Source organism: Nicotiana sylvestris, chromosome 9 (assembly GCF_000393655.2).
Source record: "Nicotiana sylvestris chromosome 9, ASM39365v2, whole genome shotgun sequence".
Classification (NCBI taxonomy): Eukaryota; Viridiplantae; Streptophyta; class Magnoliopsida; order Solanales; family Solanaceae; genus Nicotiana; species Nicotiana sylvestris.
Window position 1 is genome coordinate 69,422,635 of NC_091065.1, and position 19,931 is coordinate 69,442,565.

The 19,931-nt window shown below is 37.4% G+C and overlaps 2 protein-coding genes across 4 annotated transcripts; both read right to left on the minus strand.

The window, feature by feature from the left end:
- Nucleotides 1–3,559: 3,559 nt before the first annotated feature.
- Nucleotides 3,560–12,542, minus strand: LOC104225623 (putative indole-3-acetic acid-amido synthetase GH3.9). Of its 3 annotated transcripts, XM_070156761.1 has the most exons (5): nucleotides 12,118–12,542; nucleotides 11,930–12,031; nucleotides 11,371–11,393; nucleotides 4,458–4,739; nucleotides 3,560–3,957 (listed from the first exon to the last, which is right to left on the minus strand). In XM_070156761.1, exons 1-5 carry the CDS (start codon nucleotides 12,411–12,413, stop codon nucleotides 3,653–3,655), a joined length of 1,008 nt encoding a protein of 335 aa, XP_070012862.1. In that variant the 5' UTR covers nucleotides 12,414–12,542; the 3' UTR covers nucleotides 3,560–3,652. The 3 variants fall into 3 exon arrangements, with proteins under 3 accessions (XP_070012862.1, XP_070012863.1, XP_070012864.1); XM_070156762.1 differs by lacking the exon at nucleotides 11,930–12,031; XM_070156763.1 differs by lacking the exon at nucleotides 4,458–4,739.
- LOC138876922 (putative indole-3-acetic acid-amido synthetase GH3.9) lies at nucleotides 4,873–11,857 on the minus strand. Its single transcript, XM_070156166.1, has 2 exons — nucleotides 10,725–11,857; nucleotides 4,873–4,915 (listed from the first exon to the last, which is right to left on the minus strand). The coding sequence occupies exons 1-2, from the start codon at nucleotides 11,360–11,362 to the stop codon at nucleotides 4,873–4,875; spliced, it is 681 nt and encodes a 226-aa protein (XP_070012267.1). The 5' UTR covers nucleotides 11,363–11,857.
- Nucleotides 12,543–19,931: the final 7,389 nt, after the last annotated feature.

A 19,931-nucleotide genomic window follows, 5' to 3' on the forward strand; every position in this document is an offset into this window, starting at 1 on the left:
AATCAAAATGATAAGAAGTGATAGGGGTGGTGAATATGAATCTCCTTTTGAACAAATATGTTTAGAATATGGAATTATTCATCAAACAACAGCCCCTTACACGCCCCAATCCAATGGGATTGCGGAAAGAAAGAATCGTTCATTAAAGGAGATCATGAACACATTATTAATAAGTTCTGGTTTGCCACAGAACTTGTGGGGGGAAGCCGTTCTTACGGCTAGCCGAATACTAAATCGAGTACCTCATAGCAAAACACAATCCATTCCATATGAAAAATGGAAAGGAAGGAAGCCCAACTTGAATTATTTTAAAGTGTGGGGGTGTTTGGCAAAAGTGCAAGTTCCTAAACCCAAAAGGGTAAAAATAGGATCGAAAACCATTGATTGTGTTTTTATAGAATATGCGACTAATAGTAAAGCATATCGATTTCTAGTTCATAAATCAGAAAATCCCGACATTCATAATAATACGGTTATAGAATCAGATAATACTGAGTTCTTTGAAAATATATATCCGTATAAAAATAAATGTGAGTCGATCGGTGAAGGGTCTAAATGACCTCGGAAAGAAATAAAAGAAAGTACACTTAATTAGGAGGATCCAAGATATCGTAAACGTCAAAGAACGTCTACTTCATTTGGACCACATTTTGTGACTTTCTTATTGGAAAATGAGCCTCAAACATTTAAAGAAGCTATGTCTTCTTCGGAATCATTGTTTTGAAAAGAGGCAGTCAATAGTAAAATAGAATCCATACTGAACAACCATACATGGGAATTAGTTGATCTTTCTCCTAAAAATAAACCATTAGGTTCCAAATGGATATTTAAGAGAAAATGAAAGATGATGACACTATTGACAAATTTAAGGCAAGACTTGTGGTCAAAGGGTATATACAACGAGAAGGTCTTGACTATTTCGATACATACTCCCCAGTTATAAGAATTACGTCCATACGAACGTTAGTAGTGTTAGCTGCAGCTTATGGTCTTGAAATTCATCAAATGGATGTTAAGACAGCCTTATTAAATGGAGAGATGGAGGAAGAAATTTACATGGAACAACCTGAAGGATTTGTGGTTCTAGATAAAGAAAAGAATGTATGTCGACTTGTTAAGTCCCTTTACGGACTAAAATAAGCACCCAAACAATGGCATGCAAAATTTGACCAAACAATGTTGTTAAATGGTTTTAAAATAAATGAATGTGATAAATGTGTATACATTAAAAATGTTCTAAATCACATAGTCATTGTTTGCTTATATGTGGATGATATGCTGATAATGAGTAATGACATTGCCAACGTAAATGCGACTAAGCGCATGCTAACTAGCAAGTTTGATATGAAAGACTTGGGAGTTGCTGATTTAATTCTGGGAATTAAGATCCATAAGACTTCTCAAGGTCTGGCATTGTCACAATCTCATTATATTAATACAGTACTTGAAAAATTCAAGCACTTGGGCTTTAAAGTTGCAAAGACTCTAATTGACATGAATCTTGCATTAGCAAAGAACAAATGCCAAAACATATCACAACTGGATTATGCTCGTGTGTTGGTTTGCTTAATGTACATCATGAATTGTACACGACCAGATATAGCTTGTGCTATAAGTAAATTGAGTCAATATACGAGCAATCCAGGTCAATCTCATTGGATGGCCATGAAATGAGTTTTGGGGTATTTAGTACATACCCAGGACTTTGCTTTGCACTACAGTAAATATCCTACGGTCATTGATGGATACTATGATGCAGATTGGATCACCGGATCAACTGATTCCAAGTTCACTAGTGGATATGTATTCACTATTGGTGGAGGACCGGTATCTTGGAAGTCGTCCAAACAAACTTGTATTGCCCGCTCTACAATGGAGGTTGAATTCATAGCCTTAGATAAAGCCGGTGAAGAAGCTGAATGACTGCGAAATTTATTGGAAGATATTCCATTTTGGCCCAAACCGTTGACACCAATATGCATATATTGCGATAGTCAAGTGGCAACTGGAAGCGTTGGGAGCGTTATGTATAATGGTAAATCTCGTCATATACGCCGAAGACATAAAACCGTTAGGCAATTACTCTCTAGAGGAATTATCACGATTGATTATGTAAAGTCAAGTGATAATGTGTCGGACCCACTTACAAAAGGCCTAACTAGGGAGGTAGTTGAGAAATCATCAAGGGGAATGGGACTATGGCTGAGAACAAGGTATAGTGGCGGTAACTCTACCTAGAAGACTGGAGATCCCAAGATCTAGGTTCAAGGAGATCAAACAAAGTTATTAATGACGGTTCAATATTGTCAACTAAACTTTTAGTCCATTCTCGTGATGAGACAATGTTCAGTACCAAGGATAAAGCATTAAGGCTTTTTAATGATTTCTAAATTTGATACTGGGTATATCAAATAGTGTATCTACGGGATGACACGTTTAGGAATTACTTATGTAAGTGTGAAGTGTTAGCCGCTTCAAGGAGAATTTTGCAAGGATAGTTCTCTATGCACTTATGAAACCAGGCGGTGTTCACAGTTGAAACGAACACAACAATGAGAACCAAAAGACGGTTCAAAGATATCAAATCTACCGATAGATCAAGTATATCCGACATAAGTTCACTACGGAAAGTTCAAAGGGAAACCTACTTATCCAGATGCAATTAATTATTGCTTGCGAATCACACAGTTTTTCATGCATATTTTCGTGATATAGCCATTCTCCATTCATGTGGGGCATTGTTGGGGGTTTTAAGCATTAATGAGGCATAAAAGAGGGTGAATGAGAAATGGAGGGAAATGAAAATTTTAAGTTTCCCCCCTTGATGAAGGAACATTGTCCCATATTGGAAGAGGAAGAGGTTTTTTATGGGTATATAAGCAATTGCTCTTCTTCTAGCTCTTAAAGATTTAAGAAGAGGGAAAGCCTTGCGACGTCGTCGTCGTTGCTCGGGTCGGCTCGCTTCAGCTTCGGCTTCGGATTCGGATTCGGATTTGGATTTGGTCAAATGATTGATTGATTAATTTTATTGGACCAAATTTATTTGTTAATAGTAAAATATTAACAGAAATGTTATTAAATATTTATTTTAATAATAAAATATTAATATTAAAATAAATATTAATATTAAATCCTCCAATCCGTTTTTCAGTTGTGTAACTGAAAATTAAACTACCCTCTTCAATTTTCCCTCTTTATTGTTGAGTAAATAGCTATTTATGTTATGACATTTATGCTGGCCGTTTGCATAAACAGCCATTCTGAAGAGTTGCACCTTTTCAGATTTCAGCCAAACTTTGGCTATAAATACAAGATTATTCTGCTCAGAATTTCCATATGAATTTTCTGAGTTATTCTCCTTTCTTCTGCATGTTTTAGCTTCAAAGAAAGCAACAGTAAGTGTGATTTGCTACCGAACTTTGTGTTCGCTGAAACACTAGGGTTTGAGCTACCACTATACCAGTGTGTAATTCGTTCTATCATGGGAGGAAATAATCAATAACCTTGGGTACTTGGAGGGGATTAAATTCCTTAAGGAAACATTGTGAATTTAGTGGGCTCGAATTGGTTTTTGTTATTTCGTTTACATTTCTGTTTATGTTATTTTATTTTCTCCAGAATTGTTTTACAAATACAGATTATTAACAGTTTGTTAGGAGGATGAAGCTTTCCAAGAAGGTTCCCTTGGGCTGAAATAAGAAGCTTTGACATTAGAATTTAGAAGTTGAAGTGCAGAGTCATTGGAGATAATGCATCTTGGAGTTTTGTACTGATTAATGGATCCACCTTGACTTATAAGCAAGTCCATTAGCGCTTCAAAAGTGCCTGGCTTCACCAATCGAATCTCCAACGGCCCAATGGACTTGTCGTTCGTCCGACAGCGTCTGTATATGTAGTCAAGCTCTTCTTCAATGGCAATGCAACACTCTTCAACTACTTGTGCTTCCACATTGACATCTGTTAGAGAAAGACTAATGTTACGTTAGAAAGGAGAAATCCTTGCAAATATCAACTAGAAGCATATAACTACTACTTTTGTCCCATTTAAGAATAGAGAATTTGTGCTTGGTGTGTCTAATGTGTGCGGGGGAATTCGTGCACTTTCTTTTCAATACTAAGGCCTATCAAATGAGAAACGAATTGAATCAATAGACGAGTTGGGTCATAGCCCGTCCAATGTCTTCTAAGAGCATAACTTAATTTTCTATTTTTTGATTTATGGGTCAATTATATTGGGATTATGTATGCAATCAATTGGCTTAATTTTTAAAATGACCTACCTAAATTGGGCTATATATGCCCAACATGATCCTCTCAATGGATATATGCATGTCCAAACTCTATGAGTTATGTTATAACTTCATGGGCTAAATTTGACACTCCTAATCAAAACAGATCATAAAAGTCATACGCACTTTGAACAAGAATAGAGTTCTAAATTATTTTGTTGTCAACACCTTTGTTCACGATGGAATGGCTGTGAACGATTTCCCAATAGAGGACGTAGTGCCCTGGCACGGAAGAGGCGTCGGCGTAACTGGTGTATTCGACGAGCAGAGCTTGGTGCGGCTCCAGGAGTTTCTTGGCGAGGGTGATGCTCCTGTGCAAGTCTTTCTCGTTGGTCTTGTCATTGTCAATGCTGAGCACCACGTTTCTTCGGCAAATGAATCTGAATTGAGGGGCTTTATTGTGGAATCCAGTTACTTGCAACACATCTCCGATGCGATACCGATACAGTCCTAAAGACATTAATTTGGAACAAGTAGAAAGACAGAAAAGAAGATTAGTGATTTAGGCATGGTACAACAACAACAACAAAAAAAAAATTCAATGAGTTCCCACTGGAGAGTGTAAGATGTACGCAGCCTTACCCTAACCTGGAAGGGCAAATAGATTATTTCCGATAGATCCTCGACTAAAGAAATGATGAGAAGAAAAAATGGTAACAAGTAGTAACAACACAAGATAAAAAGAAACCGAAGATAAGATAGCAGTTAAATGCTGTAGATGATGATGTCCATCTCATTGAAGAAGTATTAGGCATGTGCCTAATAAGAGTTTTCTTTGGTTTGGTAGCCAACCTTGTTGACTTGGTTTGGTTGGTAGCCAACCTTGTTGAATTTCTTTGGTTTGGTAGCCAACTTTGTTGAATTGTGAAAAATGTGTGTAAATTGTCAAATATTGTAGGCTTTAGAGGGTGAAGCTTTGGCTATAAAAGGAGAGCTTCAACTCTCATTTCTTCACACCAACAAAGAGAGAAAGAAAGAGTGAGGTTTCACAGACAAGGTATAAGAAAATAGTCTGTGAGGAAAATAGAGAGTGAGCGATATTGTAGTGAGGTGGGAATATCAAAAGAGGGTTATTTCTTTTGAGTGTTGTAGTGGTCTTTGGAGTATTTATCTCCGACCTACAAAGTGTAAAATTCCTTACTATAGTGATATCAGTTGCTCCTCTCGGGGTCGTGGTTTTTTCCCTTATTCAGAAGGGTTTTCCACGTAAAAATCTTGGTGTCATTGTTACTCTTTTATTCTTGTTAATTACCGTATCTCGGTGCTACATTATTATTCCGCTTTATTACCGTGAATATTATTTTGGTAAGGGGTTTATTCCCAACAACTGGTATCAGAGCACAGGTTCTGCTCGTTCACTGAAATACTATTCACTGTCGGTAGTACTATACTTGGTGAAAAATAAAAATGTCCGGAGTAAAGTACGAGGTAGCAAAATTCAATGGAGATAACGGTTTCTCAACATGGCAAAGAAGGATGAGAGATCTGCTCATCCAACAAGGATTACACAAGGTTCTAGATGTTGATTCCAAAAAGCCTGATACCATGAAAGCTGAGGATTGGGCTGACTTGGATGAAAGAGCTGCTAGTGCAATCAGGTTGCACTTATCAGATGATGTGGTAAATAACATCATTGATGAAGACACTGCACGTGGAATTTGGACAAGGTTGGAAAGCCTATACATGTCCAAAACGCTGACAAATAAATTGTACCTGAAGAAGCAGTTATACGCCCTACACATGAGTGAAGGTACGAATTTTTTGTCACATTTAAATGTGTTTAACGGACTAATCACACAGCTTGCCAACCTCGGAGTGAAAATCGAGGAAGAAGATAAAGCCATCTTGCTATTGAACTCGTTGCCATCTTCGTACGATAATTTGGCAACAACCATCCTGCACGGTAAGACTACTATTGAGTTGAAAGATGTCACATCGGCTCTTCTACTCAATGAGAAGATGAGAAAGAAGCCTGAAAATCAAGGACAGGCTCTCATCACAGAAGGTAGAGGCAGGAGTTATCAAAGGAGTTCGAACAACTATGGTAGATCCGGAGCTCGTGGGAAGTCAAAGAACCGATCCAAATCAAGAGTCAGAAATTGCTACAACTGTAATCAACCAGGTCACTTCAAAAGAGATTGCCCAAATCCAAGGAAGGGCAAAGGTGAAACCAGTGGCCAGAAGAATGACGACAACACAGCCGCCATGGTGCAAAATAATGATAATGTTGTCCTCTTTATAAATGAGGAAGAGGAATGCATGCACCTGTCAGGTCCAGAGTCGGAATGGGTGGTTGACACAGCGGCATCTCACCATGCCACACCGGTAAGAGATCTTTTTTGCAGATATGTAGCAGGTGATTTCGGCACAGTGAAAATGGGTAACACAAGTTACTCAAAGATTGCGGGGATTGGTGACATTTGTATCAAGACAAATGTCGGATGCACATTGGTTCTAAAGGATGTGCGGCATGTACCTGATTTGCGGATGAACTTGATCTCGGGAATTGCTTTAGACCGAGATGGATACGAGAGTTATTTTGCAAATCAAAAGTGGAGACTCACTAAGGGATCATTGGTGATTGCAAAGGGAGTTGCTCGTGGCACGTTGTACAGGACAAATGCAGAAATATGCCAAGGTGAATTGAACGCGGCACAAGATGAGATTTCTGTAGATTTATGGCACAAAAGAATGGGTCATATGAGCGAGAAGGGATTGCAGATTCTTGCCAAGAAATCACTCATTTCTTATGCCAAAGGTACAACTGTAAAACCTTGTGACTACTGTTTATTTGGTAAGCAGCATAGAGTCTCATTTCAGACATCGTCTGAAAGAAAATTGAATATACTTGATTTAGTATATTCTGATGTTTGCGGCCCAATGGAAATTGAATCAATGGGCGGTAACAAATATTTTGTTACTTTTATTGATGATGCTTCACGAAAATTATGGGTTTATATTTTGAAAACCAAAGATCAGGTGTTTCAAGTTTTCCAGAAGTTTCATGCTCTAGTAGAAAGGGAGACGGGTCGAAAGCTAAAGCGTCTCCGAAGTGACAATGGAGGTGAGTACACTTCAAGGGAATTTGAAGAGTATTGTTCAAGTCATGGGATCAGACATGAAAAGACAGTTCCTGGAACCCCACAGCACAATGGCGTAGCCGAGAGGATGAACCGCACCATTGTGGAGAAGGTGAGAAGCATGCTCAGAATGGCTAAACTGCCTAAGTCATTCTGGGGTGAAGCAGTTCAGACAGCCTGTTACCTGATCAATAGGAGTCCATCAGTTCCGTTGGCGTTTGAAATCCCAGAGAGAGTCTGGACCAACAAGGAGGTGTCCTACTCGCATCTGAAGGTGTTCGGTTGCAGAGCTTTTGCACATGTACCAAAAGAGCAGAGAACAAAGCTGGATGATAAATCTGTTCCCTGCATATTTATCGGATATGGAGATGAAGAGTTCGGGTACAGACTGTGGGATCCTGTAAAGAAGAAGGTCATCAGAAGTAGAGATGTAGTCTTCCGAGAAAGTGAAGTTGGAACTGCTGCTGATATGTCAGAAAAGGCGAAGAATGGTATAATTCCTAACTTTGTTACTATTCCTTCTACTTCTAACAATCCCACAAGTGCAGAAAGTACGACCGACGAGGTTGCCGAGCAGGGGGAGCAACCTGGTGAGGTTATTGAGCAGGGGGAGCAACTTGATGAAGGTGTCGAGGAAGTGGAGCACCCCACTCAGGGAGAAGAACAACCTCAACCTCTGAGGAGATCAGAGAGGCCAAGGGTAGAGTCACGCAGGTACCCTTCCACAGAGTATGTCCTCATCAGTGATGAGGGGGAGCCAGAAAGTCTTAAGGAGGTGTTGTCCCATCCAGAAAAGAACCAGTGGATGAAAGCTATGCAAGAAGAGATGGAATCTCTCCAGAAAAATGGCACATACAAGCTGGTTGAACTTCCAAAGGGTAAAAGACCACTCAAATGCAAATGGGTCTTTAAACTCAAGAAAGATGGAGATGGCAAGCTGGTCAGATACAAAGCTCGATTGGTGGTTAAAGGCTTCGAACAGAAGAAAGGTATTGATTTTGACGAAATTTTCTCCCCCGTTGTTAAAATGACTTCTATTCGAACAATTTTGAGCTTAGCAGCTAGCCTAGATCTTGAAGTGGAGCAGTTGGATGTGAAAACTGCATTTCTTCATGGAGATTTGGAAGAGGAGATTTATATGGAGCAGCCAGAAGGATTTGAAGTAGCTGGAAAGAAACACATGGTGTGCAAATTGAATAAGAGTCTTTATGGATTGAAGCAGGCACCAAGGCAGTGGTACATGAAGTTTGATTCATTCATGAAAAGTCAAACATACCTAAAGACCTATTCTGATCCATGTGTATACTTCAAAAGATTTTCTGAGAATAACTTTATTATATTGTTGTTGTATGTGGATGACATGTTAATTGTAGGAAAAGACAAGGGGTTGATAGCAAAGTTGAAAGGAGATCTGTCCAAGTCATTTGATATGAAGGACTTGGGCCCAGCACAACAAATTCTAGGGATGAAGATAGTTCGAGAGAGAACAAGTAGAAAGTTGTGGCTATCTCAGGAGAAGTACATTGAACGTGTACTAGAACGCTTCAACATGAAGAATGCTAAGCCAGTCAGCACACCTCTTGCTGGTCATCTAAAGTTGAGTAAGAAGATGTTGTCCTACAACAGTGGAGGAGAAAGGGAACATGGCTAAAGTTCCTTATGCTTCAGCAGTCGGAAGCTTGATGTATGCAATGGTATGTACTAGACCTGATATTGCTCACGCAGTTGGTGTTGTCAGCAGGTTTCTTGAAAATCCTGGAAAGGAACATTGGGAAGCAGTCAAGTGGATACTCAGGTACCTGAGAGGTACCACGGGAGATTGTTTGTGCTTTGGAGGATCTGATCCAATCTTGAAGGGCTATACAGATGCTGATATGGCGGGTGACATTGACAACAGAAAATCCACTACTGGATATTTGTTTACATTTTCAGGGGGAGCTATATCATGGCAGTCTAAGTTGCAGAAGTGCGTTGCACTTTCAACAACTGAAGCAGAGTACATTGCCGCTACAGAAACTGGCAAGGAGATGGTATGGCTCAAACGATTCCTTCAAGAGCTTGGATTGCATCAGAAGGAGTATGTCGTCTATTGTGACAGTCAAAGTGCAATAGACCTTAGCAAGAACTCTATGTACCATGCAAGGACCAAACACATTGATGTGAGATATCATTGGATTCGAGAAATGGTAGATGATGAATCTCTAAAAGTCTTGAAGATTTCTACAAGTGAGAATCCCGCAGATATGCTGACCAAGGTGGTACCAAGGAACAAGTTCGAGCTATGCAAAGAACTTGTCGGCATGCACTCAAACTAGAAGACAGTGCTACCTCCTCTAGATGAATGAGACTGGAGGGGGAGATTGATGATGTCCATCTCATTGAAGAAGTATTAGGCATGTGCCTAATAAGAGTTTTCTTTGGTTTGGTAGCCAACCTTGTTGACTTGGTTTGGTTGGTAGCCAACCTTGTTGAATTTCTTTGGTTTGGTAGCCAACTTTGTTGAATTGTGAAAAATGTGTGTAAATTGTCAAATATTGTAGGCTTTAGAGGGTGAAGCTTTGGCTATAAAAGGAGAGCTTCAACTCTCATTTCTTCACACCAACAAAGAGAGAAAGAAAGAGTGAGGTTTCACAGACAAGGTATAAGAAAATAGTCTGTGAGGAAAATAGAGAGTGAGCGATATTGTAGTGAGGTGGGAATATCAAAAGAGGGTTATTTCTTTTGAGTGTTGTAGTGGTCTTTGGAGTATTTATCTCCGACCTACAAAGTGTAAAATTCCTTACTATAGTGATATCAGTTGCTCCTCTCGGGGTCGTGGTTTTTTCCCTTATTCAGAAGGGTTTTCCACGTAAAAATCTTGGTGTCATTGTTACTCTTTTATTCTTGTTAATTACCGTATCTCGGTGCTACATTATTATTCCGCTTTATTACCGTGAATATTATTTTGGTAAGGGGTTTATTCCCAACAACTGGTATCAGAGCACAGGTTCTGCTCGTTCACTGAAATACTATTCACTGTCGGTAGTACTATACTTGGTGAAAAATAAAAATGTCCGGAGTAAAGTACGAGGTAGCAAAATTCAACGGAGATAACGGTTTCTCAACATGGCAAAGAAGGATGAGAGATCTGCTCATCCAACAAGGATTACACAAGGTTCTAGATGTTGATTCCAAAAAGCCTGATACCATGAAAGCTGAGGATTGGGCTGACTTGGATGAAAGAGCTGCTAGTGCAATCAGGTTGCACTTATCAGATGATGTGGTAAATAACATCATTGATGAAGACACTGCACGTGGAATTTGGACAAGGTTGGAAAGCCTATACATGTCCAAAACGCTGACAAATAAATTGTACCTGAAGAAGCAGTTATACGCCCTACACATGGGTTTCAAATTGACACCAAAGTAACATTCAGACGAGGCATACATTGTACAAATTAAAGGCAATTTTCCTTCACTATAGTACTCTAAAGCTGGTATATATTGTGACATGGACCCTGTGACCACTGCCTCAATATATTTCGCCTTAGGCCAAAGTTGGCAAATTATCCCCTTCCACGAGGAACGCCCACAAATTTCCTCAATCTCATCTGCAACGATATCAGAATCTAGGTTTAAAGTCGAAAGAATATTGGACAGAGCAGATCGACAAGAAACATCAGTGATCATGGCGTTTAATTGGCCCGTTCGAATGTCATGACACATATTTTGCCAATTACGTTGGAGGAAAGAGATGGCACGGAGGAGGGCGGAGGCGAAAACGGCCCCGATTCGAAGGACTTGGTGGCGATAGACAAGTCCTGCTAGTAACTGGCAATACATGCTTTGGTTACTGTCATAACAAAGTATAGCTTGGTCTGGGCTTGTGAAATCGTTATAAGGATCCTTTGATCGACATTTAAAGTGCTTGCTTTCGTAGTAACTTGTTAGTACTGTCCTTGCTGGTATGCCACAAGGTGTAGACATTTCTGCCTTGACAAAGTAGAGGAACATGGCTTTACCTTCATCAAGTCCTGGTATGTACCTGGTCAAATAATTAGGATTAAATATTAGTGTAGAGCACCAAATTAAAACAGTAAATCAAGAGTACAAATTAAAAACAGTTCTACACAAGAATTAAACTTCAGTATGAAGCAAATGAGACTAAGTAAGGGTAAAAACGTATTTGCACAGAGTGTTTCCAATTTACCATGGTTATGTAATTTTATTAGGTGAAAACATATACTAGTATTGATTAACCAGTGAGACGAGTCTATTTATAAACATGTGGTCGTACACCTATTGGTTTTACTTTTACTAGGTAAGCCTCACAAATAGGCTATCGATTATTTTTGCTAATCCATCTGGAAACTGTACTTTCCTATATATCCCACCTATCAAGAGCTATATATACCATCACCCTGGAACTAATATTATCGAAACGAATGGGGGGATTTCTGCTTGCATGAGACATGCAACGTAACATGCAAACTAGCTAGCTAGCTCTGCTAAAAAACTGACTAGAATCTGAGAAAATTAATACTGCAAGGGAAGGATGACAAAATGAAGTGTGAAATTAACTGGTTCATAATAGGCATAATGAGATTGTAGAGAAACGTTCGACGATCGAGATCTTGAGCAATTGAAGGCATCAACTTCGGCTCCCCGCCTGACGTCCCTGAGCTACATGTGTCGAAAGAAGAAATAAACAGAGAAACTCAGAATTACCAAACTAATTTATATATATAGAAAGCAAACCCAATATATACCTGCAAAGCATTTCAGTGATTGGGTTCGCAGAAATAAGAATAGGGTCTTCTCCATTAGCAATTCGTAGGATATAAGGCTGAATATCCTCGTAAGTAACTGCTGGCACAAGACTCTTGAATTTTGAGACTTGTTTATTATCTTTTGATCCTATGAATTTTTTCAAGTATTCAGTTTCCCCATTTTGAGATAAAATTTCTCTTAGAATTCCCTCTTGAACTTCATCAGCGTTCTTCGTTAGTCTCTCAATTTCTTTCATTGCCTCCTTGCCCTTGTACTCTAATTTCTTTCCGTCCATATGAAATTTTTTATTCAAGAAACTGTAATTTAGTAATGTTAATTAAATTTTTAAGAAATAAAAGCAAGTACTGGTAAAAAGAGGAGAAAAACTAGCAATACACGCCATACCGGGAAAATTCTCTTTGAATGTGAGGAACCAAATGGCTGTGGCTTTTATAAAGAGTTATGGATAATATCAAACAGAATATTTCGCAATAAGTACTTAGTTGGACGACGTCAATGAACAATTAAAAAGGTTCATCATGTCGGTTGATAATTTCTATTTCACTTTAGAGGAATTAAGTGCGTCATAATTATTGATACGACATTTTTGTGTCTATTTATGGGACACATTTTTCCTAAATCCACTTCATTAATCACTGAATGTCTAAGACATATATTAGACCTTAAATTTTAAAATACTTTTTTTATTTCTTAAACTTTGTGAGAAAGTAGAAAAAATTATTTTTGCCAAAAGATGGTACACGATCATTATGGGCTCCATCTAGGCTCTTACATTTTTTAAGGAGAAAGTACCGCTTTGGAAGGTGCAGTGTATAGCTTAAAAATTTGCATAATTTCGAGGTCTTGCTTTTGAAAATTCATTAAACGATAAGGTCCGAATTAATAATTTGATCAGTTAGACTTACTTTACTTGGTTTGCGTTTTCTATTAAGGTTAGTTTTATCAGAAATATGCGACTCACCCTTATATAGCGTTATTTAATTATCTTTTTTGGTCTATATATTAGGTGTTAAATATATATTGTTGTTTTACTATAACTGATAGAAATTAGTTGTCTATTCATGCTTCTTTTTCCTTTTAGGATCAACAATATGAAACAACCTTTTACCATGCTATGACTGTGATGTTATACCAATATTATATAACATCATATAATACAGCGTAACATTATGTACTCATACTAAACTCTTGTTACTTTTGCCATTTTAATTTCTTGCCTCATGACTACGCACTATAGCATATGCATTTTGGTATAAGTTCCCAATTTTGTTAACAAGGAATATGACGTTCATCACACAAAAAGGGAATCCTCAACTTTTTCTCTAAAGGAAAATACGTTGTGGCCAACAAAATGCATCAAAACGTCACTATTTATAACAAGACTAGTTGACTAAACATCACGCGTTTTCTACGCTGAGGGGCAGAAAATTATAACGAGCAATTAACATTAATGGATTGGCTTTGCTAGGAATATATACAGTGATAAGTGTTTGTCCAGATTTTCTTAATTATCATAATTAGTTTTCCTATCTCATGAAGGAAATAATAACATATTTATTATAATTGAATTTTTCTTTTCCTAGAAGGAAAATATAATTCTTCCATATTTGGCTAGTCCCTTTTCTTGTAGGAAAAGTTTGGAGTTCTATAAATTGAAGATCCGTCCTTCTCATTCAGCAACATCCACAATGTAGTCATATGAGGTTTGAGAGTCGCGTTTAAGGGGAGAACTTTACGGGACAAGTGTTAGTGTGTCACTCGTGTTTGCCTTCGTGAGGTTGTTCTCTCGATATTTTATACTCTCTTTTCTATAGTGGATTGCTCATCTCCGCTCGTGGACGTAGGTCAATTGACCGAACCACGTTAAATGTTTGTGTCTCTTTTGATATGTTTCTCTTTACTATCTGATTTATCGTCGTTCAAAATTTGCGTTACTAATTTCCGCATAACACCTGATTTTTTCGGTCCTAACATATATTGGCCTGCAGTTTCCCCTAGCATAATAAGATAGGATTACTACGAATACTAGTGAGCATATGTAGGCTTGATAATCCGCTTTGTGTACGTAGTGGGGATTGAGATGATTTTTCGAAGAAAAAATACATTGTTTTGCTGATTAAAAGTAGTGAAGTAGCAAGCCTAGCCTCAGAAATCACAATCACGAAGACAAGGATGCTTTTAGAACGTCTATCAAGAAATACCCTTATCCCAAAAGGAAGAAAAGAACAAAAGCAAACTAAGGCGTCATCACCAACTTTCTTTTACTCATGCATGCATCTAAATGAACAGTCATATTCGTAAGTTATAGCGTATAATGAGTTTATGTTATATCCTCAGTCATTATTTTTTTTATACCTTTAATATAGTTAAAGTGATTATAATAGATTATTACTTTATTTTTCAGATGGCCAAAATCAAGTTTGACGTAAAGAAGTCATAGTATAGGTTAATTAGTACAATGATTTTTTATTTTGTAGCGGTAAACTATGTTACGTGGACTCTTAAAAAATATTGTCACACTCGTGTGAATCCTCCAAAATCACACTACTGTTAGAGGATTCGATATGCAATTGGCGATAATTTTCCAGAGTTCGAGCATCATAGGTTGTAAGTGTAAAGAAATGTAAAAATCATACTCCCTTTGTCCCATTTTATATAATGTTGTTTGATGGTCACAATGTTTAAGAAGAAAAAAAGGAAAGACTTTTGAAAGTTATGGTCTAAACAAGGCGTAAATATATATGTTGTTATAAATCATCTCATTAAGAATGAGATAAAAAATTTAAAATTAAATTATTTCTAAATATAAAAATATACGTATCATTTTTTGTAATAAACTAAAAAGAAAAATGCTTCACATAAATTGTATATGGCCATTGAGGGAATATATAGAAGTCTTTAATGGGAAATGATCTGAGAGTACGTAGGTGATTCTTTTTTATTTTCGCCAATTGATGAAGTACAGTCATTTTGTTGTTCTGTCCTCTCTCTCTTTTGTGGATATATAATTCTAGCCAGACATCGGTAAAAAAGTTTATTGCAGAAAGCAAAGCTTTTGAATTGCTGCTTAATTCTCGTACGTCCTTAATTATTCTTGACTTTGGTGGTTTTGCATGAGTTTATGAATTGTGATGCAGCACCCATCACCGCGTGCCTGTCACCCAAATCATTTTGTCTTCCATTCAACTTTGTCTCCGTACCCAGTTTGTTAGCACGGAAAGGACGAGTAGAATATGATTCTGCATTTAATCGTTTGAATTTTGATTCAGCATCTAATTACCTACCCTACATATCTTGTGGCCAGGGTATTTGTTGGAATTTCTTATCTATATTTCCTTTCAGCCATGTACATATATACATCAATATTATTTCCAAGTAACGTAAGAGAAAAAGATGTTGTAGATATAGATATTGTGCATTAGGAGTGTACAAAGGAAATCGATAATCCGAGTCAAACCAGAAAAAAAATCAATCATGGTTTGGTTTGATATTGAAAAAAAAAACCCAAACATAATTGATTTGATTTAGTTTTAATTAAAAAAAGTCAAACGAAATAAAACTAACCCGGCATTATATTTATACAATTTTTATTTTATATATATAGATATTTATTGTAATATAATTTATAAATATTTCTTAAACTTGTTCACAGCTTTATTTTAGATGTACTAATCTATGAACGTGCGTTGCACGTTAATGATAATTTGTGATGATTTAAATATTTATTCATGTCAAAGAGACACTGCAACTGCTATTTGTTGATATGCGCCTCCATGCTGCTAGGGGGAAACTAACTTGGATGAGCTGCAACAAGATCATCTCTTCTCTATTGTTACTCAGTAGTGGGTGGATCTCCGAGGGAGGACAGCTGCCACCTAATGAGGACATGAACTCTATCCTTCTGATGACGAGGAGCACTTACGCACCTTCGAGGGTGCTGATGATGATTAGGCCGAGTGCCACACGGAGTCACCTTTTTCACTCTTGTTTATACTATTTTGCATTAGGGACAATGCAAACTCTTAAGTGTGGGTGGGGTGCTCCTATTTGCTTGTATTTGTCTTATATTCTCTTTGCCATTTAACTTTATTTGATTTGAATCTTGCTTTATTAGACAATTTGGCCTGTAATCGTAACTTTGAATTCAATTCGGCCTGTAATAGTTAGTAATTGTAATTGTTTAGTAACTTGAATTTTCCCAATGATGGACTTCGCTGACTATCGTCTTAAGGGATTTGAAGTTGAACGAGAAAAAAATAAAAAAATGAAAAAAAAAATTCAAAAATATATCTTTTATTTCTATTTTACTTTCTTAGATAGTGTACTAATTCCTCCTTAATTTTTCTTTGTGCCACAGTTATTTTCCAAGGATTTACTTGAACCGGGTGTAGTTAGTTTTTTTATTTTTATAGGAATAAAAAAATCTTGGGTCATTGTGCTTATTGGAAGCAATTTACTTTGATTGTGTATGGCTTGAGAGCGGTGAGTACCTTTGTTGTGACGCCTAGGCTCAGTTCTTGACTCATTGATAAGTACATTAATTTGTTTGATCTCGACTTTGCTTAACTACTTTGACTAGAGGTCGGGATAGATCCGATCCTAAGTGAGTTATATGCTAATGTATGTAAGGTTTTTGGTTATATTCTGTGCATGTCGGCTGATGTCTAGAACTTGCCCTGTGTGTTTGCAAAGCGAAATAGCAGTCTTGTTCAGTCTAGAAAGTGATATACGCATTTCTTTATTGAGCCAGATATATGCCTTTAACCTACTAAAACTCATGTGTATCTTAGTTAGCCCATTTGAACCTATAATCCTATTTCTTTGGCAACCACACTACAAGTCTGATTCCTTTTATTTGAATTGACTATCTGTTTGAACCTATTACCTTTCTTGAGCACTTGAAATTGTTATGAGCTTGTTAAAGGCTAAGTAGATGTATGGTGGGTTTTTGAGTGGAACTGTGAAAAATGGAGAAAGATGCCCTGTTTAAAAAAGTGAGATTCACTTGTAGGGAATTGAAAAAGAAAAGAAAAAAAAATCAGAAGATAAGAAAAAAAGAGGCTCGCATTTGTATATATTTTGTGGGAAAAAAATATTCCTTGCTAGTGGTAACTTTTGTTATATTTATGCTTAAAGATATTGGAAACTTGATACTATTATGTTGTGAAGGTTGGGTTTTGTTCAACATAAGTGTGGGATAAAATGTGAAATTGTATGTATTAAGGTGCTCAGGGAGGCGATTGTATCCTACCCATCCCGCAGCCTACATTACAATTAAAATAAAGTCATACTTGATCTTTGACTGAATGAGCTCAATTAGTAGAGTATTACACTGCACGCAAGCCTATTATGGTACATCTTTTATGGCATATGAATTTTAATGCTGAGAGTGAGTGAATTTTCTCTATCTTGAGTTCGTATTTATTCTTGAATTTTACTGTCTATTTTTGGTGTGAGGGCACATGACTTGCAACAGGAAAGGAAATCGGAAACTATGTTAGAGTAAGTGAGTAGGTTGTGAAAAGACGTGGTGCTTTAGAGTCGAATCTTTAGGTTAGATGTTACGGTATGGTGCTTGGTCTGCTTTAAATATTCTTGGCATGGTGAGTCAGGGAAATTGTTTGATGAAAAGGTCGTCTCTATGTAAAGTGTAGTTTGATTGCACGACGACGAGCGACTTTAAGTGTGGGGCATTGATGTTATGCTAGAAACCCGTATTTTAGCCGTATTTTGCACTCTAATTATTGCACTTTACTTGTGTTTGAGCTTAAATGATGGTGATTTATACTTATTACATATTTTATACCTTGTAGGACATGATTTCGAGTTAAGAAGATAATTTGGAGCTAAATCGAATAAATTGGAGCTTTGAAGTCTGAGTAAAAGCCCAAGAAATTAAACCAGAATCGTGTTCGGGGGCCGAGAACCAAGTCTGGATATCAAAAAGTGTATGAAAATAATTACTCTAAGAAAATTGCACTACCGCGCGGCATGGGGCACTGGGAGATGCAACACGGCAGTGCAATTGTGTTTGTCTAATAGAATAATATGCACTCTGAACATATCCACTAGTGCCGCACATGGCATGCTGCGCCTATTCTTTTTCCTTAGTAATTTCTTGTTTTGGCTTGGAAAGGGTAGTTCCTTCCGGACCCGCTTCTACAAGGTATAAATACACCAAAAATACATTTTTGAAGGGACTTTTGACCTGTGAAAGATTTAGGAAGCAACTAAGGCAAGAAGACACAAGAATTCATCAAATTTTCAACCAACAATCGGTGCATTACGGGAGTTTGTATCGAATCATTAGCATTGATGCTTTCTATGTCTTTAAACTTTATTGAGATGAATTTTTCCATTGCTATAGAATAGTTTCCCCTAGGGTGTTGACCGATATGGTATATTGATAATTTGATTAGTGATTTGGTTCTTAAAAATTGCTTGAATTAATTGATGGAGTTTTAAATCGTATTGTGAAGTGGTTTATTATTTTGCTTAATCTAAAGAGGAGCTTCATATTGAATTTATTTACATCTTATGCTCTAGTTTAAATTCGTGATTCAACTAGGTAATCAAAAAAGCCTCTTGAATTATTAACCGAACTAGAAAATAGGAAAATATTGGTGTGAAGTTACCCTTTAGACTAAAATCATCATTTTATTCGTTGCAATTGTTCACCATGCTTCAATTGGATTATTTACTGAAATTAATGTTTAATCGAAAGAGGAACTTTAACTTCAAGTGTAATCTAATTATCTGGTGAATTCGTGAGAATCAAGTATTGTAGAGCGAACTACTTCAAAAATTGGATCCGAGTCAATTATCTTGCACATGTCTAGTCATTACCCTTATTCCTCTCATTGATACTTCTTAGTTGCTCAACTGTCGTCTCCTTTGATCAATTGATAACTGCTTAAATTTTTGTTATTAATTGTAGTTGATAGTCATTCAAATCAAGTGTTAATTTTCCTGGATAGTTATTAACTAAAGATTATTCGAACACTATTTAAATCCAATCTCTGTGGATTCTCATCTATAGCAACCTCGGGGTCCGGGTTCGCAGCAGGAACAAAGGTCCTGTATCAATGTTTGGTATGAGCTGGGACAACTCGAATGCCAAACTTGTACCCAAGGACCACGTCAGTATCCGTGTCAATGTGCTCCATCTCCTCCTCCAGTGGGGTAGCGGGTGGTACCCGCCTACCTCTTCTCTGACTACTAGATGAAACCCTAGAGAAATCGATGTTAGCACGCTTACTGGGACGGCGAGACATTGTACCTGCACAAGACGAACACACTTAGCCACGACACATAAAACAATAAGCAAGACCAAATGGGGTAACCACCATACACTTATGTCATTAGCATGCTCACAAATACAAAGTATACCGGGGACTCAGACTACCCCATTATAAGCATGTCATAGGTCATCACCAGCCCTCCCAACTACCATCATAACGTTACAAGAACACAACCAATGACTACACTACACTATTGTAAAGTACAAAATCAAGAAGCTAAACTAGTAACTAAGAAGAAGAAAAATCAAGAAGCTATACTACAAAATCACATAAGTACTTAGTATGAATCAGACATCCCAATTAGCAACTAGTAACACACTAGCATGGGGTAGTCAATCGATTAGCACTCGGGGCTAACACTTCACAATTTCACAAAATAAGAACATGACCACCTACCCCATACTCATCATCTATCATCACTTCATTACAAAGCAACTACCCTCCAGTTTAGCACAAAAGATACAATCTATGTCATTAGGGAATTTTACCAA

Coding starts and splice junctions, on each gene's coding strand:
- LOC138876922 (XM_070156166.1), bottom strand. CDS start 11,362: ATGTTCCTCTACTTTGTCAAGGCAGAAATGTCTACACCTTGTGGCATA. Junction 4,916..10,724: donor GCGTATAACTGCTTCTTCAG/GTACAATTTATT, acceptor TCATTTCTTTAG/TCGAGGATCTATCGGAAATA.
- LOC104225623 (XM_070156761.1), bottom strand. CDS start 12,413: ATGGACGGAAAGAAATTAGAGTACAAGGGCAAGGAGGCAATGAAAGAA. Junction 12,032..12,117: donor ATCACTGAAATGCTTTGCAG/GTATATATTGGG, acceptor CGACACATGTAG/CTCAGGGACGTCAGGCGGGG. Junction 11,394..11,929: donor ATTATGCCTATTATGAACCA/GTTAATTTCACA, acceptor TTATTTGACCAG/GTACATACCAGGACTTGATG.